At 32.6% G+C, this 26,113-nt stretch overlaps 1 protein-coding gene across 3 annotated transcripts in view; it reads left to right on the top strand.

Moving 5' to 3' along the window:
- LOC119044094 (protocadherin-9) overlaps positions 1-26,113 on the top strand; it is an 889,458-nt gene that overhangs the window by 17,517 nt on the left and 845,828 nt on the right. The window contains exon 3 of one of the 3 annotated variants that reach the window (XM_037138319.2): positions 22,925-22,992. The exons of the other annotated variants lie outside the window; for them this stretch is intronic. Within the exon in view, the coding sequence (XP_036994214.1) occupies positions 22,925-22,948 (24 nt within the window). The 3' untranslated portion in view covers positions 22,949-22,992. Of the gene's footprint in view, positions 1-22,924; positions 22,993-26,113 lie in introns of those variants that run through there. 3 annotated transcript variants of the gene reach the window in all.

Below are 26,113 nucleotides of genomic sequence, written 5' to 3'. Positions count from 1 at the left end.
TGCATCCCAGGAAGTCTATGTAAATTCCAGTTCACACAGTGACCAAATACTTACATGAAAAGAATTATATTTCTTTTACTGTACCTTTCACATCTTGATTTTACTATTCAGCAATGTAAAGGACTTTTTTTTCTTGCTAAACTTTTACCTTATTTGGACTCTTATCTTATTGAGCTCAAGCCTGACAACTAGACAATATCCATTCGGCCTTATCACTAGACTATGAATCATATTATATTTTCCTTAATGGATACTAAGACTTATTTCAGAATTATATGCTATAGTCTTAAATGTGTATTCTTTTCAAAACTCTGATATATAACTGTGAAATTTTTCTGCTGCCAAAGAACTGCGATATGATCTTCTGATATATATGTAAATTAATATTTTTACTTTATCAGTTCTACTATTTAACAGACATCTAGTAGGTAACTGCTATGATCTAGGAACAGTGTTAGAAAATGGTCATCTTTTAAAATAATAAATAAAACATCTTTGCTTTAGAAGATTCCAGTGGATTTTAAACATGATCCTTTTTTTTTAATTCTCTTTTTAAAACTGCATATATAGTTTTAAATCTATGTCATGACTTTTCTGAGATATATTTTTAAAAGTCTCTCCTCTTTTTTAACTAGTGCTGGAGACTTGGTTTTTTGGTAGGGTAATAAAACTCTAAGATCTATTACTCTAATTATAAGAATGCCAAGTTTAAATTTATCCTTTCATTAATTTAGAGGGAGATATACTTTTTTTCCTTAAAATCACACTTCTCCTACAGGCAAAGGTGTTAATAAAATAGAGTTGCAAGTAAAACTTCATTTTTATAACTTTATTAGATTAGCATATTTGCCATATTAAAAATCACTTTAAAAACATGGCACACACTGATAATGTTGAATAATAACCCAAGGTGGAAGACAGTATTCTCTAAAAATGGAGTTCCACTGATTTAGGGGTCCATTTAAAATAAGTATTTTAAGTCATGATATTCTGCAAAAGAATGTTCAGCCTTCACCCTTTGAAAAGAACATGACCTTAACATAGACATGGAACATAGATGTTAAACTCTGGCTAGAATAAATGTTTGAATTAATTGGCTTATACCTCCAGATGGTGCTGATTTGGGCAAGTACAGTTTCTTATGAATATTTATTATACTATTTCAAGTGGTCAATATAGTGACTTAAATCTTGAAAACAGAGACCTTTGTTATATATAATTCTTTTAAGTTGAAAAAATTTCATATCCTAAAAATTTGGTGTCCTTTAATCACAGCAGAAAATGTTATAATTGGGCTTTAGATTTCAGGCAAGACAGACTATGTTATTTTAACTTAACCTTTTCTAAAACACTAATAATTTACATATGGATGAATGTTTATATGAGCTGGTCATTTCAAAATTTCAACATAATATGGAAGTAAAAACTATTTGTATTTTTGAAAAATAATGCATTTAATGCCTGACTTGCACATTTTTGTGTGAACATATTTTTAACATAATTTTTATTGCCAGAAAATGCACTATTTTAATTGCAGTTAGGCTTCAGTGATAACCATCAAGCTGGTGCCAAAAAGATCTTTCCAACTTTTCTGTGGCTACTTAGGCAACAGTCTCCCAAGTAATTACTACGATGCAAATAAACTACAAAATTGAAAGCTAAAAAATATGTAGATTTAGCAATAAAATGTATAATCTTATTAAGTATTTTAATAAAAATAGCAACAATTTTTGGAAATAATATACTCATCGATATGACCAGTCATTAATTAAATGTAATCCACTGTCCAATAATGTGAAAATATGTACCATTTGGAAAGCTCATTTAGAACGCACTAACAGAATATGTTAAACATAGTAAAATAGATACATTTAAATAAAGGTTGGTATAGGAATAATATGAATGTTACACTTGTCAATTATTTATATAAATGAGAAATTTGCAGTCTCACCAATACAGCTACAATTAATGTGGTATTTTTCACATAGTTTCATTTCTTGCTTAATATGATTTCTGTGACTATGTATTACCAAAGAAAATAAATCAGTAGGAGTTATTAAAACAAATACTTAAATTTTACCATTTTCAAAAACTTTTATGCACATTGCTTTCTAATTTTTGGCAACAATAATATCTATTCATAACCACTTATACTTTGCTAAACTTTCACTTAGCATCTTGAGAATTAAATCTTCTCATCTGCAAATTGGATTATTGGATTTAGTCATTTTTTATCTTTATTACTAGAAATAGAGCTTCAGCATTTGTTAATTACTTAGAGAAATATCAGTCTTTGTCAGGTGCCCTCTTACCACACAACATCCAATGACCTACTTCTTTCTATCATCATTTGATATATGCTCAAACAGCTCCTAGTAATGTTAACAGTGGCCCAAGAAAAAGCAATTACAAAGTAAATCATACGGTTCAGGCTCTCTCGACAATGAACGATTTGCAATATTTTCATTGTTTGTATGATCTGTGTTATCACACTCTTGCATTAGGGTTGATAACATAGCATTGCCTTTATCTTCTTTGCAGTTTCTGCCTGATTAATTTTTTTTCCTTCCAAGCTAGAAAATTAAAAAATCTCCTTCTAAATCAAAAATCACAAAACAGAAGAATTATAGAATCTGAAGCTGTTGGTGTTCATAGTTTAATTATAAAATTACCAACTTAAAATACTATTTGGCTACCATATTTTTAACAGTAATATATTACACTAGTTTTGTTTGATTATTTTTTCTGTAGTAAGGCATTAAGATGACATTAGTATTTCAACGTGTGTGAGTATTGGAGAATATGCCTAGTTTGGGTATGATATGTAAGCATAGTTTTTAAAGCATCAAACAGTGGTAATTTTTATTGATTATTCATTTGTTATCAGGAAAAGTCCCAGAAAAGCTCATTAAATCTAATAATGCTCATTAATTTCTATTGGCAGCCTGTTTATTCAAAGACAAAATCAAGTTAATTTGAAGGAATAATGTAAATAATCAGAACTGTCAATCTACTGTGATTTGTGATGAAAGAAACTGCATTTCAAATCCACTGAAGTAGCCCCCAAATATACCACCTGGATTTTGAACAAGTGCTATGTGCTCGTTGGAACATACATTAAACCATGTTTTGCCATAAACTATGTCTAGTGTATTTTCCCCAGAACATTGCAGAAACAGGGCCTTGGAGGATGGTTCCGAACTGGGCTGTAGGCTAGAAATGCTTAGTCCTCTCATATATTAGTGATTTCTGAACCTCAGTATTTGCTGACATCTAGTACTACTAGATGTCAACAAATTGTGCCCTTTCATTCTGTAAAAAACTATGAAATCTCAATTCCGCTGATCTTTTTGACGGAGATATTACAAAAAGACTATTTTACACTGTAGGTAGATGGGTTTAGGAATTACTTTGCAAGTTTGGGAAGCTGACATAAGTGGAGAAGTCGCAGGTTAAAAAATGGCACAAAGCCACGAGACACTTCATTTTTCTTTGCATATCGAGCAACCTTATTCTAATGCTCACATCCTAAATGTGCAGCAACAAAGTGGTCTTCCCTACCCATACGGCTATGCGCACATGATATGTTTTTAGATAGTCATTCCACAGACATAGTCATTTGGAATTGTATAAGTGGAGAGTAGTTCAGGACTCGAACCATAGCAGTGTTACATCAGAGGCTTTGCTTGTAGTTGTTAAGTAATACTGCCTTTATGATTGAAATTTTATTTCAAAGGAGAAAATTGTGGCACATCACAGATAATCGATCACGCCAAAAATTAATTCTTTATGTAAAGGTAAAAAAGGACATTTGAAGTTTAAGTTGACATTTTCTTTTTGATTCCTTTAGTGTATACATTTCACCACTGAGCATGTGGCTTGATGCAACCATACCTAAGTCATGTGTGGTCCTTTACAGTTTACAACGAACCTTCGCAGACAGTACATACTAAGAATAGTAGTAGCATTTATATCTTTTAGGCAGGAGGATTCTGTATACTTTTCACATACAGTGGACTTTTCACATAGCAGTGAATATCAAACATTTTGCTCATCTCAAAATAGATCAAACGTTTTGCTGTAGTCTTTAAAAAAACTACTCACATCAAATAGAAAGGGATCTGGAAGAGGAGGTCAAATCACAATAACAAAAAGATCTCTCCTCTCCATTAGACAAATATGATGCTTTTTAATTTAAAAAAATTCAATCTCTATTTCTGAATTGGGTGAAGCACCAACTTCCTTCCACTTCTGCACAAACTTGCCATCCAGGGTCAGCATGGGCCTTCCCCCAGCCCAGCTGTAGCACGCTGGGAAAACACGGGAGCCTGCCTGTTTATAAATGTGTCCAATAAGTTATTGTACAATTGTTTGTAAAATTTTAGCCCTGCAGTATGTTTTCCAGGTTTTTTTACCCTGCAACTACAAAAAGTATTAGTAATTTTATACCATGTTTTATTACTGGCTTGTTGGTGCCTCCTTCCTTAAAATTCTAATGATAGGTGGTAAACATTTATCAACTGTGTGTTGGGCTTTCAAGTTCTCCCTTAAATCTGAGAACCAGTGAGAACCATTTTAGCCACATAGTCAAATAAAATTTGTTTATTGCAGATGATTGTAATGGGTGCATTTTGATAAAACTTCTAGGTGAGTAAGTTGCAATTTTAAGTTGAGGGGCATTTGAAGGTTAAAATGAAATAGTGGTAAGTTATGAACACACAGATTTTCCTATTCCATTTGGTAAAAGAAATTGATTTTTAAAACAACATGCTAACCTTTCTGTTTATTGTGTATTTTGTATATATCACTAAATCACTCATGAATGTTATTCTTATTTGGAACATAAATTCTATCACAGTCCCAGAAACTAAAAATAAGATCTCTTCTTTCAGAAAGAATTTCTTGATATGAGACAAGCAGATTGACATAATTTTTAAAACCTACTGTTTTGAAGCTTGAATTGCTTACGCTTCGGTTGTGTGGACTCAGTCACTATTTAAAGTTTAGTTTGATTTTGGAGCAGCAGCTTTTTCTTGATGACCCTTTACTAATAAGCTTTCATAGGCAGAAAAATTTCAGTTGTTCAGTAGTGAATATGTTGACCAAAAGTAATTTTTATATTGTTAATTAGACAAGAATTTGGTAAGAGCATACTTTTAGATCAACCATTGATGTAAGAAAGCTAAGTTCACCTGTTGATTTGTCAGTGAACTGGAGTGGCAGGGTTTTTTTAGTTTAAATTATTAATGTGAGGTATCGGAAGAGCATAATTCTTACACATGAAATCAAAGACATACAAGCAAGTTTATGTTAACTCCATAACTTGCAAGAATACAGAAATGTTGTCACTAAATTTGTTAAAAGAGTCATTTTTAGAGAAATGTTTTTTATGAATGATCTTTTGTGATGAATCTCATGTTTAATGAAACCAAACATAAAAGCAAACATTTTCAGTAATGTCCTTTTCATCAGATTCAGGTAGAAGAGTGCCAAATTGTTTTGGTTTCACAATAGGTTGCAGTCTTGTGATCGAGTTCTCAGCTGGGGTTTGGCAATGAAAACTCTGGCATGCGTACGTTAGTGTTCTAACATGATGTGTTTATTTAGCTTCCTCGATGACTTAAAATATGGCTGAAATTCTCTTTCATCTTGGGAACTAAACAGACAGGGCTTTGTGAAACAATTAATTTTGCATTGACATTTAGGGTTTTGGTAATAATTTGCAGTGACTTTATGCCTATTGGTTATGATTGGGACAGGCAGGCTTTATCCAAATAGAAGATGCAAGAGCCAAATTCCATAGTCTCAGCATTGGAAATTTCTGTTTTGAGGAGAGCAGAAGCTTTTTAGCATTTACTTGTTCCCTTCCTCCACAGTTATGGATTAATAAACAGCAATTGCAGGCAATGGAGGAATGACATGAGAGGATTAGTGGGGCTGGACAACATTGCACAACTGAAGTTCAAGTTCTGTAAAGGTTTTTCTGCTGTGATATGGTAGAAAAGGCAAATCAACACCAATTCCTAGCCCGTGCACATTCAGAATTCCAACAAAGTGGACAAAAGAGAAGTAGAAAACAAATGTGTAATTCAAGTTGGTATTTTTGGTCAAATATATAAATAATTTTTCAAAAATATCAATAATTGTATCAATGGATTGGCCCAATATTATATATAGTATATTATTTTGAGCATTTAATTACAATCACTTTTACCTCTTAAAAATATTCACAGGAAACATATGCTTATTCTGGAACCACAGTAAGAAAATTAGATACAATAAATACACAGTGAATTTAATATACAATCATATACATATTGCTGTCTGAAATGTCTCTGAAGTAAAAAGATTTTTCCATATCTTGCCAAAAGTTTTTTTTTTAATCCTCACCTAAGGATATGCTTTTGACTTTAGAGAGGAAAGGAAAGAGGGACACACACACACACACACTAATATGAGAGAGAAACATCAGTCAGTTGCCTCTCTTGAACACGCTCAGACCTGGGATTAAACCGGCAACCTAGGTGAATGCCCTGAACAGACATCAAACTGGCAAATTTTTGTACATGGGGCAATGCTTCAACTAACTGAGCCACCTGCATGAGACCTTACCAAATGATTTAATAGACATTGTTAGCCCTGGCTGGCAAGCCCAATGAATTGTTTTGGCTTATGAACTGAAACCAAAAGGTCACTTGTTCAATCCCAGTCAGGGCACATGTCTGGGTTGCAGGTGGGGTGCCCAGTTGGGGGTGTGCAAGTGGTAACCAGTTGATGTTTCTCTCACTCATCAGAGTTTTTCTCACTTTCTCCCTCCCTCCCCTCTCTCTCAAAATAAATAAATAAAACAGTCAAAAGAAATCCAGGGAAAATATTTAAACTACAGACTTTTGAAGGCTCCCCTAACTCCAGCATTTGTTTTCCCTGCTTATAAAGCTACACAGCAGTAGAATCATGGCAATATCTTCTAATGCTAAGGCTGTGTATTTACCTTTTCAAACTATTGGGGGACTTTTTAACTATCTTTATTGCGATTTTTTAATAGTGGCACTTTGATAAAATTACTATTTTTAAATTTTGATTTTGCAAACTGTTGAATGTGCTTTTACATAAATTTCTGGTGTGGACGATAATCGTGAGATTTTTTGAGATGTTTATTCAGTAGAAGGTGATTTACTTCCTTTAATTGTATGTATTCTTTTTCTTTTTTAACCACAAAATGTGTTTGGATACTGTGCATGGATTGGCAAAGGGGAAGGATAGCAACATGGAAATGATTTACTTGGTGTTGCTTTTACAGATCCATTGACATAAGCAATGGATTCTAGTAATTCATAGTATTCTATTAAAGCTTGTTTTTTCCCCTCTGAGAATTGTAGTATTAAAGCCAAAAAGATAAAAAATATATCAAATTTAAGGCCATTATTTGAAAATGAGAAATGACAAGCTTATTAATCCCAATGTTTTTGAAGTTATTATAGATGAGCCTTTGATATACATTCAAATAGAATTATGAAGTCTACTAACCATAATGATGGAATTCTAGATGTAGATAAAGTGATTGTCTTTAAACTTGCAATAAATTTGCTACCCAATTTAGGAGTCTTCATAGCTTGTGAAATCTTGTGTACATTCATTTAACTTCAAAATATTAAGGCTGCATTAGTGAAAGAATATTTGGAGTTCTGTTATTTAGTTTCTAAGATTCTGAGAATATGGTCAAGAGACTGGAGGTGTTTTAACTTGGTGTGAATGTGTGCACACTTTACATTTAAACAAATTGCTGCTTTGCTGCTGTCACGGTCTTAAAGCACATCTTAAAGCATAGAGTGCTGAGAAGACACAGCCATTTACATAATTAACTCCTGCTTCATTTACAGGCGAAGAAATAAGATTACTCTTTGGCAATCATGTTACTTGAATTATATTTAATCTTTTATTACTCCAAAAACATACACCCACACACACCCCCTAATGCAGATATGGACAGCAGAAATCCCCACATCGTGAATACGTTTTTTCCTAACATAAACCGGATGTTAATAGCTCCGATGGCATTTTCTCTCTGATGGGAAAAAAGTGCCATAGTTAGGAAGGCAAAAATTATGCTTTACAGCTTTATGGCCAGCACTAAAAATAGATTAAGATTGTGTTTGTGAGTGCTCTTTACATAGCATTCCTAATATCAACTGACTACTTAAAAAAATGTATGTGCTTTCATTCTGACCAATAAAAGGCAACTTGGTGAGTTATAGAGATTGACTGGGTGCTTGGCATGTAGTGCTGTTCCATTAAAACAGTGGGCAATTGGGACTGGGCAGATTCAGGAGAAATTCACTTGTCTTGCTTGTTTTTAGATGTGCTTTTAGATATGTTGATATCCCAATATTCTTAAAATTAAAAAATGCAACACCAACTCATATATAATAAGTTTCCTGTTATTACTTTTATAGTAGCAATGTACAAAAAGAATGATGATGTCTTCCTAGTCATTTTATAACCATGTTCTGATGTTACCCAGGCCGTTATCTAGGCATAGATAAATACATTATTCATTATTTAATTGCAAAATGTATCTTTTTACTCATTGTTGCTTAAGTAAATTTTAGAGCATGACCATTGAGTGATCCCCACACTTCACCATTCAATGATAGGTAGATATGTTAGATTCCTTTACTGTTTTTTCTTTTATTATTAAAAGAACCCTATAGATAATTAAACATTTGTTTTCAGTTAAACAACAATAACCTGGTTATTTACATTCAGTTTTACCTCTGCAAAATAGCCACATTTTTATATACTCCAAACGGATTGTCATGTGTTATATGCTAAAATGATGAAATGTGGTGGAAAATAATCTCCCTTACTTGTGCTAGTGTATGAATGATTAAAATGTAAACATGTGGCATCACATGTTCCTATAATACCATTAATCTGTAGATAGTATTCATAATTCATAATTCAGTATATTGTATTGCTAATTCATGAAATAAATTCTTGAGATTCATCATAAGCATTATTAGTAAAGAACTATTGGGAAAATGTTCCCAATTGAAAACTGATAAATAAAGGTATTGTACAAAATAAGTGTATTGCAGAGTAGATAAGTTCAATGTATCTTTCTATTTTGATTTTAAATTAAGTTTTTATATACTCAAAGAATTTGGCTCAAGAATTAGGTGATATATTTTAGAAGATTTAAAGTAGCCAAAATAATGTTGCAGTGTGTTATATTGATAATTTATCAACACAAGTTATTACTGTTAATTATTAATAGACCTTTTTCTTCCCTGTGTTAGTGATTTAAGTTGAATGAGAATTTAGTAACGTGTATAGGGATGCATCTTAATATCTATATTTGCTGAACAGTGTTAATAACACAATTAAAACTTTTCCTCATTAAAATGGACTTTTTGTACATTATAATTTGAATTAAGTCATGGATATATAAAGTATTTACAAAGTTGTATATCAAAATGTATAACATTCCATTTTTGGCTATATTTTGTAAAACCTATTTGGTGTAATCAGTATGACTCTCACATATGTCAAATCAAGTATTCTATTTATTTAAACAGATATATACCTAATGTACTTGGAAGCTTATTGCACTCATATAATTGTATATATTGTGGCTTCAAAAGTCTGTACTTATCCTTGCTTTAAAGAAGTAGTATGTGCATTTCTTTCCAATTTATTTTCATTAATTATATTAAGGAAAACCTCCTTCACTAAATGTACCTTAAAATTCACAATAAAGTTTCAGAAATTGTTTTGTACAATGTTGAGATTTTGTGTTGAATTTGTTTGTGAATTTTTTTAAAACTTGTTCTCTGTTTTTTTTAATAAGGATTCCTTGAACTCACTCTTACTGATAAAATGAGTTAAAGCATGTGATGTGATAAGGAGCTAGTCCCTGTGTAATCAAGATGCTGTCCTCCTAAGTGATGAATTGCTCACACCTGTGGTACCTGGGCTAAAAGACACAAAATGGGCTTCTCCCTCAAACCCCTAGTCACTCATGATGTCCGCTTCTCAGCATTGGAATGTCAGGCAATTTGCACTTTAACTGAGTGTCCGAGACTGCAGAGAAGCAGTTTCACGGAGGTAATGTGGAGAAAATATATGCAGGTCTGTTAATGGAACTTTTTGATGTTGTAATAGAACTCGTTGATGTTATATTTGCAGGATATTTAAGAGTAAAAGTGTTACTCTTCACGCGTTTGACCTCCCATCAAAATATAAGTCTAGGCTCTCAAATATAGTAAATATAAGCATCTGCCCTGGGTTCAGGTTAGCTTACTTAGGAGCAGGCTCACTTATTTTGCTAAGAATGTTCAGATACCTGGGCTGAGGACAAGCCCCGTATCATTGTGAGTTCACTGCAGTATTTAATGTCACCTTGAAGCCTATTGGGGTTCGACCTGGATGGAGGCTATTTGCTCAGAGAAACACATGTACTCCACATCACTGGGCCAGAACAAATACTGATTTGCTATGTGTTTTATGTTTAGATTCCCTATGATAAGAACTTTGGAGTTAAGTTTTCATAGCAAATATATACTTTATATATAAAGTATATACATATATATATGGTGTTTGTGAGTGTGTATATATATATACACACTTTTTGTATACAAGCAGAAATGAAAAATTATTTATGTCATTGAAAGGTCCAAATACAGTTTATATAAAAGGGATGCAACAATACTTTGTAACAATACTTACTTGAAATAGCAGGGATGAAAATTTACTAATTATAAGTGTGGAGTGAATGTCATGAAATTGCTGTTGGTCTTAAAGTCACCCTTATTTGAGCCCAGAGAAATTGAGCCCATTTTGTCCTACGTGTTAGGTTTTGTGTTGTTTTGTTTTTACAGATGTCTTTCCCTTGAAAACAGTAAGTTGGTCAGGCCCATTCAACAAAGGTCGTTGAATGAAACTATTTTTAGCTTACATTGGCATTTTGATGCTGCTCACAAAACAGAACACTTTCTTGTTAAACTTTCCATTCATGTAATGAATAGTATTTTGAATATTGAAGTCCTCAAATCTGAGGACTAACAAGAGCTGGGCAGGTGGATTATTGATATCTCAGCTAAATATTAAACATCCGGGTATAACAACATACTTTTTTCTATTTTCTTAATCCTCACTCAAGGACATGTTTTTGGTTGTTGCTGTTTTGTTTTGCTTTTCGAATTGGTCTTTAGAGAGAGAGAAAGGGAGAGTGAGAGAGAAACATCGATGTGAAAGAGAAACATTGATCAGTTGCCTCCTGGATGTGCCCGCCCAACCAGGGATCCAGCCTGAAACATAGGTATGTGCCCTGATCAGGAATCGCAACCTTTGGGTGCAGGGGGTGCTGCTCCAACCAACTGAGCCACCCCGCCAGGGCCACAGGTGCTTTTTTCCCATCGGAGAAGAGAAAATGTATTGTATTTCCCTTGTGATGTTTTTGAAATTGTTTCCTATTGTAATGATATGTAGCAGTTCTACTCATTCTTTTTTTAAAGTATATTTTATTAATTATACTATTACAGTTATTCCAATTTTTCCCCTCTTTGCCCAGTAACTCCATTCCTTCCAGCATTCCCCCCCAACTTAGTTGATGTCCCTGGGTCATGCATAGAAGTTCTTTTAATTTGTATATATTTTTCACGAGATGTAATTCTTTATAGGTATTTTGCTCATATTTTTATTCTGAAATAGTGCATATTTTGTTACTATATTAAAACATTTAATGTTTTAATCACATTAAACACATAAGGTGGTCATTTTCACCACTTAAGTAACTTCAAAAATGAATTCTGATAATAACTTGGAGGGTTAAATAAATATTATTAGTCATATTTTTAAAAGAAATGTGTGCTTTTTAACTGAGTACAGTCGGGGGGAGGAATAAATAGTATGACTTACAACAAGATATTGTGACAGACAAAACCAGCTAATATACCTGGCTGGTGTAGCTTAGTGGATTGAGTGCGGGCCTGTGACCAGACAATCACAGTTCGATTCCCAGTCAGGGCCCATGCCTGGGTTGTAGGCCACTTCCCAGCAGGGGGTGCACACACACAAAAAAGGCAACCATACATTGATGTTTCTCTCCCTCTCTCCTTCCTTTCCCCTCTAAAAATAAATAAATAAAATCTTTAAAAAAAACCAACCAGCTAATGTAGGCTATAACTTTAACTTTATTATTTGACTAAAAACAAAGTGCTTAATATCAGAGATGTATATGTATGTATTTGTCAATATCTTTATATACAAGGGTGGGGAAAAGTGGGTTTACAGTTGTTCATATGGAAAAAAAGTCATTCAGCTTATGATTATAATAGTAATACAAGGATAAAAATCTACTTCATGTACTCACAACTGTAAACCCACTTTTGCCCACCCCATACAGACAAAAATAGATTTTAATCTATATGAATGTGTATATAGAAGAATGTATGTGTATACATTATGTATATAGATTGAGAATGGTTCAACTATTCTACACTAAAGGTTTAATTTTTGTTATTTATTAAATATAATATATTACTTATTTGTTATACAGTCAGAATTTAATACATATTTAATGCCAATAATTTACATTTGATAGTATTTGAAAAATGTATCTGCTTCTAATTTTAAAGTTTTGAATAGGCGTATCATTGAAATCTTGTCACTAATCAATATTTAAAAAATCTAAGTATAACAGGCTGAAGTCATTATTATTACTTTAGCTGCTTTTGATACTTAAATATAGTTCCTTTAACAGAGCAAAACACTGCTTAATTTTTTTAAACATGTACAAGTTACCATTTACTAATGAATATATAAATAGATTTGTAATTCTCCAGTTTGTGTAAATGAATCACTATTTTATTTTGCTTACTTTGAAATACTATGTCAGGGGAAAAAGAAGGATTCCATACTTCATTTCCTTAAAAAATAGTTATCGATCACCTATACTAAGGCGCAGGTTTTTGGCGAATGTATCTTTACACATAATTTGATGCACTTCTCATGCTCTACTTACAGCCTTCTAAATAGAAGATCTATAAGGTGACTGGGTGTTGTTTTTTACCCTTTTTCCCCCCACAAGACTTAGAATTTTGTATACCAAATCAGATTTAATAACATCCTGCAAATTCAAAAGAAATCTGGCAGAATTTCTGGTTCATAATAGGCACTCCAAAATACTTTATAGATAAGTAAATATTTCAGATGATGGAGTTGTTTTTTAAATGTATATTAGTGATTATAATCTTTTTTCAAATAAAATGTTAATGAGGTTATATCATAAAATGCACACTATGGTTAATTTTATTATTTGATTTCATTTACTTTACATCTTAACATTCCTGCAAGCTTGAGTAAAGTGTGTTTGCCATACAAGGAGGGAAATAATTTATTTCAAATATCAACTATATATTTAAAATAATAAATTGTCCTTATAGTCCAGAAAATTCATTATCCAAATGTTTGCCATGATAATATACTTATGTATTTAATTAAATGGCATATACTTTTAAAATTGTGAAAACCTGTAATGGCAAATGTTTGTTTTCTTTTAAAATTTTTGAATTACTTTATTTGCATTATTGCCCCATGCCTTATATGGAAGGGTAGCAGTAGTAGAATAATTTATTTATAAACAGCAACTATTAATTAATATAGTTAAGAGGCTATTCTTAAATGTAAGCATTAAATGCATACATGTAATATTGTGCCTTTTGGCAATTACTTATTTTAATTATTTTAGAAATTGTCATAGACTTAAGCATATAAATGGTTATTAATGTTACACTTAAAGTTGTTACTTTAAATGTCATTTTAAAGCCAGCAATGCTCAAACTTTTGGGTTCTGGGCTCCTCTGAGTATCAATTTTCCATTGTCCAGAAAAATTAATATACCAACATGTATTTTATTGCAAATTATTAACATTTTCCATATAACGTGTGAAACCCATCCATAATATTTTCCCGCATCCGATGGCCCTGGGTATAACGAAACATATGGAAGTTACTAAGCTCTTTATTCAGCTGCTACTAACTACCCTTGAATACAGCTTGAGTAAATAAAAATAATTTAATATTCTTTTCTTAGGATTAGCTATTTTTTAGAAAATGAACTCTTCCAACCAGTTCTTCTTATAATAATGACTAAAACCTGGAACTATGTTTGCTTCCTTATGTTGTACAATATAAACATGAGACACATTAAAACATACATTTTGCCATTGGAATGCACACATTGATCACATTAATGAAATGTTCTCCATTGAATGTATAATCAGTGCTGTTAGCAAACATACAAATAAGTAGCAGACAGAGCCAGCCAAACACAACTGGGCATAAATGTAAACTCTCTGATGTATGCAGTTCTCTTTATTTGTTAAATTGGATTTATTTTTTATATTTGTCCATTGTCCTTTTATGTCTATAAAGTGCACAAACAATTCCCGTGGTGTGACTGAACACAGGTGTAATTTCCTGTACAAACGCCCTCATCATATTTCCAACTTGAACTTTGCCTTACATTTTCTTCTTGCACAGAGAATAATAAAAACAATACATTTTTTGCCTGTAGCCATATAGATTTATAAATTAATTTCACATAAAATAGTGTGTTTGAAATGTTGAAGTTTGGTTTCTATCCCCATTTCTGAGAAAATCAAAGCTCAGTGTGTGACTTTTTCAAGGTCGTACAGCTCCTATGTGGCTTACCCAGTATTTTTGTAAATCTTTTAACATTCACCCCAGGAATCAGGATTGATTTGAAAAAGAGACAAAGGTATTTTAAAGAGCAAAATAAAATGTTACATAAGCATACATACAACATTTTTTCCTAGAATTCATTTTTGGAACTATGTTCAAAACTTTAAATGTTTTTTATTTATAATATTTTAATAGTACTTGTCTTAGATGTGGGATACTTTGCACAGTACATTTGTACTATCTGTAGTGTTCTCTAATCCAAGATCATTCCAATTCTGGTGAATTAGTAAAACTCTCTTCTTTCCTCCCTTTCTTTCTCCCTCCCTCCCTCCTTTATGTCTCTCCTCCTCCTACTCCTCCCTCCTCTTCTTCTCTCCTTCTCCTTCTTCACTTCTGCCAGAAAAGAGAGATGAGAGTAGTTTTTCTTATCACTGAGGTATAAGACATTCTAGATAAGAACTCTAATAAATACACATTTTATGGATCCTGACAATTGCTCTCTTTCAATCCATTTAATGAGGGTTTTCTCTTCCATCTGCAGTTCCTCTTTAGATTTAGTGAATTTGTATCAGTACTCACAGTTACTATACCAAGTAATTATTATGCATTAAATAGATTTCTATGAAGCAAGTGTTATCCTCATTTTGTTAAGAAGGCAACTGAGTTTCATAGACAATAAGTAAAGAATGCAGAATATTTGTTTCAACTTCACAGTAAACTATTACAGATTAAGCAGTGCACTGCTTTGGTTCCACTTCTCCTTAAAATAGAGTGATCAATTTATGTATTGACAACTTATTGATGCATATTTTAGATCTCATATAACTCATTTAGAGTGTGTAATCCCGCCATTTTTAGTGAGTTTGGAAAGTTGCGCATTAATTGCTATAAATCGGTATTTGAAACATTTTCATCACCCCAGTGAGATTCCTTGTGCCAATTTACTGTTTGTTGATCTTCATTTTCCCCATTCTTACGCCCCAGACAACCACTAATTTATCATCCGTCTGTACAAATTTGACTTTTCTAGAGATTTTACATATGTGGAATTAAACCATAAGAAACCTTGTACTTTGCTTTTATATGATCTTTTTGATACTATTTTAAAATAAATATACCTCTACATATTATTGTAATTATTAATACTATGAAAATATAATAACATCTATTTATAACCTCATGAGCTTGAATCATTCCCCCCTGCGACTTTTCTAATTGGTGAAGATTTTTATTTTTCTCAAGATCTGATAAAATCAGATAACTCTTCATGAGATGACAAATTATTATCGCACCCAAAACTGGTGTTTGCGTCCTTCACTGCCAATTCAGTAACAGATCACCTATTAAATAGCAGGTTGATTAATTACTTTTAAACATCTCAAAATGTATGCAACCCAACAATCTGCAAGCTATTGTTAATTGACACAGTGAGGCTATATTTACTGCAATTTTAATGGCATATTGTGGCAGCGGTTTGGACGGGGCTCTGGTGATCTCCTGTCACAGGAATTTCCCAGTCGACACACACATTTTAGGTTTCCTCTCTCAATTAAGTCAGCATCTTATCTTCCTTGATAAATAAATATCACACCCATTGTTATAACTACAGTTGGCTCTCCTGGGAGAATTTTCATTCTTTGTATTAATGGGGTCTCTTCATTATGCTTTTGAAGAATTTTGTTTTCCACTCAAATCACTGAATGGCTTCAACTACTCCACTCTTGTCATTAAGTTACAGAACCATAAGACTTACTAGTCCTCCCACTGTACATTAAATGAGTAGTAACAAAATACCACTTCCTTGAAGTTATTTATAGAGATCATCAGAAAACACAAAACATGAAGTTTTAAAGTATAATTTATCTAGTAAAATGATGTTTGAATATTAGTATTTTGAGAAGAAATGATATATTGCAAAACAGTACGTGATCCAAATTATATTTGTTTTTATCTTGTGCCATTCCTGGGTTTGGAGTAGCAAATTCAATTCCTCAATTGTAATTTTTGGGCAAATATTTAAATGATTTTATTCTCTGAGCAAATATCAAACAAATAATATGAGGAGATGACCAGATATGGTCAATAACAGAGAAATAATTCATCGAAGATTCATCATATAAAGAATGAAGTACATAGAGATAATGTTCATGAAATTGGAGTTACAAAGCTTATTTTAGTCTGCAGTGGTCACCATTAAATTTTTGTCTTTGTCCCACATGTTTTATTTTGAAGCCAATGATTTTGTAGTGTCTCAACATTTGTGAAAAAGAGAACTATTAAATGCATTAACATTTGTATAGTGCTTATATGAGTGCAATAATCAATAAATTAACATATGAAAGGCCTTAGAATAGTGCTTGGAACATAATGAACATGCATAAACTATTTGATAAGTAGCATTGCTAAAATTCCCCAAAGAGTCCTCTCAATTTGATTTCAAAAACTCATTTTTATTTAACAGTATTCTATTCAATCAGATTTAAAAAAAAATCCTGTTTCAGATCTGAGGAAACCTAACATAATCTAAGTGTACAAAATTTGGAAGTTCCATTACGTCTTGCTACTATGTAGGTATGTATAATTTAAATTATAGCGGCACTGAAGTTAAATGTTAGCCCTGTTGATGTAATAAAATCTGAATTAACAGACATATTTAAAACTGGTTTCACCTCCATAGAAATCTGGACAGAATTAGTTGCCATGTTTGCTAAAGGTTGTTTCCGGGGGGTTACAAAAAGATCAAAATGAAACATTAAAAGACCATTTGTAAAACATACATTAACTGCAGGCCTTCTCTTTAATCCTTACTTATAATTAAAGTTTTCTCCCCTTATAAAAAAGTGAACTAAGAATATATATTCAAGCTAATCTACAGTAATGTAGGCTTTGCATAGGAGGATGTTTATTTTCATGATTTATTTCTTTTGTAAAACATCATGTTTTAGATTTTAACTAATAGTTAATGTTGTTGGTAGTCATGTTCATTTCTTAACTTCATTCAGCACTGGACTAGACTTGAGATATTGTGCTTACTTTTCTGCATTGATGTTAACGTAACCTTAATAGAGGAAAAATTAATGTGACTATGCCAAAGAGCTGTGTGAGTGGAAGAGATGAAGTTATAAAAGATGAGCACGAGAAGTTTTTTTTTTCTTTTCCTTTTATGTGGCTGTGCTTTTAATCTCCTTTAGTACATAGCATGACTCCTTATATATAGTTGGCTAAAGCCTCAAGGAATAGGAATCTCTTATGATACTAACCAATTTGATATGGGATCAACTTACCAGATATCATCATGTCACTAGGCTGAAAGATTTTATCCTAGCTGTACTCTGAATCTGGCATGCCACTGGGTATCTGTTTGATTACAAACAAATGTGACTTCAGTCAGGCGTGCATGGATACAGTCATAATGCTTTGAACTGTAATTGGGTTTTCTTGTGCATAGTTTCAGTTTATCTCTCCAGTTTTCATAGAAGCCAGTTGGGTATTGATGGAACGAGGAAAGAGCAGTGTGGGGAAGGATACTGCAAAAGAACCGGGCAGAGAGGAAGGTTCCAGTTAAACAGTTTTCCCTCTGGCTTCTCAATAAAAGATATCGGGAAATCTCAGGAAAAAACATTTTTTTACAAACACATGTACTTTATTTATGCTTGGGACAATAATTCACTGAGCAGGGTATTTAAAGTAAGTGATTTTAAAAGTTGCAGTTTGGTATACAAAAGTAAGGAAAGGAATATGCCTTTAATAGAATATCCCTTTAAATAACATCTGATGAATCTATTTCATTATAAATGCTACTTTTCTGAGTTTACCTACCAACACTTAGTTATTCAGCTTTCCTTCCATGTCCTGAGAAAGTATGAGGCCCTTCTGAGACATTTGTAACCCCATCCCTCTGGTTTCAAATTCATTTTTCTTAAGCCAGACTGGGTATGTCGTCACCTGAAGCCCAAGGATCCTAAAAATATTTAATAAAAACAAAGATTTATGGATTGTACATTTATACTTTTAGAATACATACACATGTACAGCCAGCAGGGTTTATAGAAAAGTAAACATTTTAAATTGGGATGGTCAGAAAAACTTCACAGAAGAGACTGAAACTTAACAAGTGTCTCAAAATTTAGGTCAATAGTAACATATTTGGGGGGTGGAGTTTAGTCTTTTTGTATTACTTTAAAATGTATTCTCTCAATTAGTCATAAAAAACATTATGGGTTTATTAAGTCAGATAACCACCCCCAAACACACACATATTAGCATTTACTAAATTACAGTTGAATGAGAGAATGCATGGTAGAAGAAAAATATAAATTATATTCTTAATATGTGCCAGGAACTGCATTAATCTCTTTTAAATCTTCCAGCAATTCTTTTAATTATAGATTAATGTGTCCCAATTTTTACAAGAAATCCAAGCAGTGAAATGAGTGGGGTCACACACTTTTTTATTTTTTTATTTTTTTATTCTTTTTAGAGAGAGGGAAATATTTTATTTATTTATTTTAGAGAGAGGGAAAGGAGAAAGTGGGAGAGAAATATCAATGTGTGGTTGCCTCTCATGTGTCTCCTACTGGGGACCTGGCCTGCAACCCAGGCATGTGCCCTGACTGGGAATCGAACCGCGATACTCTGGTTCGCAGTCCCGCACTCAATCCACTGAGCTACACCAGCCAGGTCAGATAGGTTCTTGAAGGAGCATTGGGAGGAAAAGAGGGAGAGCCCTCTTGGAGAAGCCTGAGGCAGGTAAAGGGAAGACAACTGCGTGTAGAAGGCTATTAGGCAGGTCCAAATATAGGGGCTGCTGGTTTGACCAGGAAGAAATTTGTTCAGAAAAGTGGTTAGAGATATGTCTAAAGTGGCAGAGCACAAAATAGCTTTGTAGTTGTACCCACTGTTTCCAGTGCTTTCAGCCTAAGGTTTGGGTACAGGTTCCTAACATCTCGTTAGGTTACACATTGTTTTCTTTAAACACGTCGGATGTAGTTTGGGCCAGTAAGAAGGAATTCAAGATGGTGAGTAGGGCATGAGCAAAGTAGTAGACTGTAGAGATCAATTCCTTAAATTCACTCAAATACTTCTCATTAATTTATTGAGCGCCTATTGGATGCTAAGATATGGGACATACAGTGAGCAAGGCATCCTGCTTGTTTTCAAGAAATTTATATTTTTTAAGGCATGTATATTTCCAAGACATCTATATTCTAGGCAGAGAAATAGAATAGTTAAAAAACATGTTGAGCATAAATTTATATTACTTATGGAATTAGGATTTAGCTTAGAGTAAATACTAAAAGCTCAAAGAATGAGTTATATTCCTAAAATGGAGTATTTTTCACAGCATTTACCAAAGTATTAGTGGATAGTAATGCATCAAAAACATATTTTATTGCTTTGAGAGATTCATTCAGTCTTAAGATATCACGTATGAGTAAGACAGAAGTCAAGGCCTTGAGAACTTCTTGTAAAATCTTTTCTTAAATTTTTTAGTAGACTAGAAAGTAAAAATTAATCAGTTTTACTCTTTCCCTCTATTTTCTATTTATCTATATGATGGTTAAATTAAAAAAATTAGCTTTCATTTGACATTTTATAATATTACTGGGAAAGAACAAGAATTTAAGGGATGCAAAACACTAACAAAGCTATGTGTATACCAACTAGAAAATAGGAAAAATAGGTTTTTGCTATGTTACAAAATATATCATTTAAAATTATAGAAACAACTTGAGTTACAAATAGTAAGACTTTTCACATTAAGAAAAATATTTGTTGACAAATCTATATTCTTTAATGTACTCCAGCATTTCTATCTATAATTCAAATACTAATTTTATATTAGAAGTTTTTTACCGAGTTTTGACCACCCACCGTGCTGGATTTAGCATTTTTAAAGTGGAAATCCATCATTGTATCTTAGAAACTACATTATTCAATTTGCTAGTTCATCTTTCACAAAAGCATCCAATAATTGCTCATTTTGCTTTCCATATTAAATTCACAATAGACACAATAAAATAAAACATTATGTCTTAGTGTAATGTATCAAAGTCTAGGCAAACTTTTAAAGAAATCTGGTTGTTTCAAATTGGGAAAGATAAAAATTACTCCCACTACTATCCATTCATGAACTCATTAACTGGACAAACACTGTTAGTGCATTCACAAGGGGTCTCTTTGCCTGTCTTATTTTTGGTCTGCCTAATGTTTTGGGGATGATCATTTACCTATTTGAGACACTGGCCCCAGTGCCATCATGACAGCCAGCAGCAGAATTGGATTTCCAAGTGCCAAGTGACAGGAATTGATGATAACTTTATGCCTCAGGGTCTTTATCTGTAGAACCAGGAATTTTTAGTAGGATTTCCAAGATTCTTTGCACATTAATATTCAGTGAAGGCTTTCCCAGATCATCTTGAATATTGTCAGCCTTACAAAGTGAGATTGGCAAATAAGCTTTTAATTGATGAATGTTCATGACAAAACGGCATAAATGTTTGATGTGCCTTTGTGACAGTCTCTGAAGTTGCTTTATTTTAAGAATATTTGTTTTATTTTACTTAAAATATGCTTTAGTGAATTACTTGACAACTATTAATTGTAGTTATATAAACATATTAAAATATTATGCTTTTTACCTGAAGCCAAGTTCTACTTTCTTTGAAGTATTGGCTTAGTAACTTCTTTTCCCCTTCAAGATTACTAAACTTTACCTAGAATGTTCTTTTATCAGATTGTCATGTGACTTTCTCCTTAGCTTTGTTCACATCTATGTTCAGTAAGCCTCCAATGCTGTCTTTCTTTTTTAATCATTGTCTTGCATCACACTTATCACAACCTGACCACATATGAATACATTTATTTATTTTTAAGTGTATGTCTTTTAACAACTAATGAGAAATATTTCTTTTATTTAAAACAGTCACTGCATTTTTTAAGATTTTATTTATTTATTTTTAGAGAAAGGGGATGGGAGGGAGAAAGAGAGAGAGAGAGAGATATCAATGTGTGGCTGTCTCTCACGCACCCCAACTGGGGACCTGGCACGCAACCCAGGCATGTGCCCTGACTGGGAATTGAACTGGCGACCCTTTGGTTCACAGGCCAGCATTCAGTCCACTGAGCCACACCAGCCAGGGTGAGAAATAAGTTTCTTGGGAAGGGTTTCTTTATTTACAGTAAGGCTCTATCCCAGTTGCTTAGATTTACTATACTGTCAAATAAAATAGAGCCTAGTCACATATGAAAATTTAAATTAATTAAAGTAAATGATACAAGAAAATATTTTCTGAGTCATACTGGTCATGTTTCAGCTACTCAGTAGTCACACATGGCTAGTGGCTGCTATATTATACAGTGTATACATAGAAAATATCCATCATGTGAGAAATCCTATGGTTGTTAGCACTATAATATGAACATTAAAATATATAAAATTAAAAAATGAGTGTACAAATCCAAAATCTTAAACAAAATTTAGTATTTTCAATTAATACATATAACTTTTTATTTCTTTAGGATGGAAATACTAAGAAAATGTAAAGCAAATATACATTTTAGTTTCAATAAAAATTTAGACAAAATATAGAAGATATGAATGGGAGGGCTGAGTATTTGTAACAGAAAAGATCCCTTTAATAATAATATTAGTATAGCTTTGATGGCATAAGACAGTGACTAAAGCTGATAAATTATCAACAAAATTATTATTAGTAAAATCAGAAATCTCACATAGATGCCTAGAAATAGGTATGACAAATATTAGGCAGGTTTTTACTACTTAAGATTTAACTTTATTAGTAAGTCACAACATATACATTTCCTTGTTAATTTGAATACCAAAATTTCTTATGAGATTTTTAAAATTAGATTTTAGTCTTGAAACTGACTTGCTTATCGGAAGAACATTGGCTTTGAAGTAACTCTGTTGTGGACATAGTTGCATTTTCCCTTAGCTTACACCAATAAAATACAAATAGATCTTATTTCTAAATTTTATTACAATCATTAGGCATAGACATGTGATAACTTTTTTATGATTATATGTACCTAAATATAAGGTTGTATAAAATCTGTGATTCAGCTCAATAAGAGTAGTTGTCGCGTTGTACTTTATAAAAACAAATTTTTATAGCTATACCATTTGAAGGTGTTAGATGTCTTCTGCGAGAAACAGAAGCTATACCTTAAAAAACGCATTATCTAATCTTCGCAGGTTGGAGCAGATCACACTGTGTAAATCAAATCCATCTGTGGAAACTTTGGTGCACATTTCTATGCGCTGCCGTCCCTCTGTCCCCAGAGGTGCCACAGGGCTGGAGGAAAGACGGTTCTGATTGTTTTCATTTACTGAAGAAAGAGGCTTTTCTTCAGAGATCAGAGGATCAGAGAGTCATTGTGTAACCTGGAGAACTCCCTTGGCTCTAGGTTTTAAGTCGTTGGGGAATATTTGTTCTTTTGTTTGTCTTTCACAGCTACATGGAACAGTATGGCCACTATGTTAAGCTTTGATGCTTCTGGAGGATAAGTTAGATATGAAACGCAAGACAGAGAAAGACAGATGCATGCTGCATTTGTATTGAAGAGTTGAGGAAAAAGTGTTAAAAGTGCTTGGATCGGCCTAACTGAAACAAATGAACAACGAAAGCACTTATAATTTCATAGCCCACTTATCAGTGGTTCTCTATTTTTACATTTTAACATGTTATGTACCAAATAAATTGTCCTTAATGTTTTAGTTTTTGCTTTATAATATTGTTTCTGAGCAGACTTCAAACAGCTCAGACTTAATAAAGCCCAAGAATTGTCCATGTCTGAAGCTTAATGGGGGATCTATTATTGATGTTCATTTGGGGGTTGTAGCAAACTTATGTTAAAAATAAACATTAATACATCTAATGATTATTACACTTGTTATTATCCAGTTGATCTGGCACCATGGAATAACTTTCCCTTTCCTTTTTTTCTTTACTCATTCTAATGTTTTCACCATGTAGTAGATCATGAAAACTTACCTAATTCGATTTAAAGTCTTGCTACTAAAAATGCAAACTACCTATGAACCAGAAACATCCGACTTACCAGGGTGAGTCAGATGACTTGCTGAACCTGCATTTCAGCAAGATTTTCAGGTGATTTTTGAATGCATAGTAAAGTTTAAAAATCAATATTTTGATGTATGAATTATATCACAGTAGATATTTTCTAATCCTAGATATATTTTTGATCTCTGAAATAAATTTATAGTTTTCTGTTATATAAAACCACCAGGTCATGATAACTTCAATGTCACCGTACTCAAAGGAAAGTCAGCATAAATTATTTTAACATTATACTTATCTCTCAGAATTCGTATTGTTAAGTAGATGCCCTTGGGATTGAAGAGAGAGTGAAGAGTATAATTTTTTCCAACGGCAGATTGTTTCATATTTATTGGTGCCTTAATTGTGTTTTTCTATACCAACAACTTTTAGCTTTGGAAAGTCTTAAATGCTTGTTAAAAAATATGTACAGCTATTTGAAGAATATGAATCCTTGGTAGAGTGTCCCCATGATGCTAAGAGAAGATGCTTCAGCATACTTGAGACCTATGGTATCAGTATGTCTGAAAACCCTTAAAAATAGTAGATTAAATACCTGAACAAATTAAATATTTCAAATGATTGATTTGGGTTTATTAATTCTAGATTATATTAGCTTCATGTGTAAAGATTTCTTGGTTTACAAACAATTACATTGTTTTAAGGTATACTTATTTTAGCTATTGTGACCACTTACAGCATGTTGTATATTTATATATTAATATATCTTCATACAGAGAACTATAGTCCTGATTCATGATACCATGCTGCCCCCTTACACCCAAGTTATTATCTTTTAACTTATGTTCATCTTCTCCCAGATCTAATTTTAGCCATCATATAATTTGAGAATAGTTACTCTGTCATTTTTAATGATTGTTTTTATTTTGTAGTCATCTATACATTCAACTAGTTTTAATCCCATAAAATATTTTGGAAAGGAATACCATTGAACTTTTTATCAAAGGCTCTACTTCTGGGATTTTCTTAAAACTCTACTATACATTATACAAAGTAACACATATATTTAAGAACCTTAATTATAAATAGCAACTAACTATAACATTCACTCATGTATTATTATACATGAGCGAATATGTTATATATGCTAATAATGTATTATTTCACTCTGTGCAAAGAAGTAGACAATTTAGTTTTTAAGTTGTTGTTTTAATTGCTCATATAGAGTTGATGATGGGTTTTTGCTATTCCCACTAAACAAATAAAATAAAGGAGTATTCAAATTTAGGGAATGAGAGTAGACTCTATATTGCAGAAATATTGTTTTTTTCCCATAATTTGTCCTTGGTGGTGGTGGTTTCTGTGTGTGTGTGCATGTGTGTGCATGTGTGTGTGTTCATGATAAGAATACTTAGCACGAGATTTACCCTCTTACCACGCCTTTTTAATTCCCCAAGACCTTAAGTTGTGTGTGTGTTTAATGAACTATAGACATACATTTATTTTAATTTCTAGTCTCTCTGGATCTAATGGATCAAGAAATTAGTGCAACATTCACTCACTGCACTCAAAGACATTGCTAGATATAAGGGACTGAGGAGCTAAGTAAGTGGACAAGTAATTATCATAGAAGGAATTTCTTGACTATGCAGTATAGTCATTCTGTGGAAGGAGTTAATACAGTTAGCCGAGAAGACCAAATAGAGATGCTTTCAAATGAGGTTTGAAGGATGAATCATATTTTAACAGGTCAGGAAATGTCACTCTAAATGAATGGAAAGTAGTAAAAAATGTACTATTTCTAGAACCTGTGGTTTTATTTTCCAAGACAATAAAATTACTTTCCCCAATATCATGAGAGGTGAATTTTGCAGGCCAGAATGATCATTTACAACTTATCAGCATGCCTCACGCTGCCTATGCCTTAGTTTACAAATCCTGCGTATCCACAAACTCACAGAGATCCAAATGGGGATCAAATAAGATTATCACATGGACAAAAGGCATAATTTGTTCAGAATTAGCATAGAATCCATGACATGAAAAGACATTAACCCCTCTGTCTATGATAACCTTATTTTTCATAATTTTTACTATTACAGAGCTGTGTGACTTTTGTTGTCACGGTGGTCCTGAGAGGACGTTCAGACCCCAAGTACCTGAAGGAAGCTTTAGCATACATTTCTACTAGTCCGGTGATTGTGAAATGAAAACTAAGGAAAGAGACACTGTCCCCTTTCTTCACTGGACATAAAACAGAAAATTCAGCTAACTGCACAATTACTAGATGTTTTAGAAAGAGGCAAATGTAGCATTAGGGCACTACCTTTCTCAACACTGTGCACTTAAACAAGAAGAGAATT

Source organism: Artibeus jamaicensis, unplaced genomic scaffold, assembly GCF_021234435.1.
Source record: "Artibeus jamaicensis isolate MK-2021 breed Jamaican fruit bat unplaced genomic scaffold, CSHL_Jam_final contig_415, whole genome shotgun sequence".
Classification (NCBI taxonomy): domain Eukaryota; kingdom Metazoa; phylum Chordata; class Mammalia; order Chiroptera; family Phyllostomidae; genus Artibeus; species Artibeus jamaicensis.
Note: the sequence above shows the minus strand (reverse complement) of the source record. Positions and strands in the feature narration are given on the sequence as shown.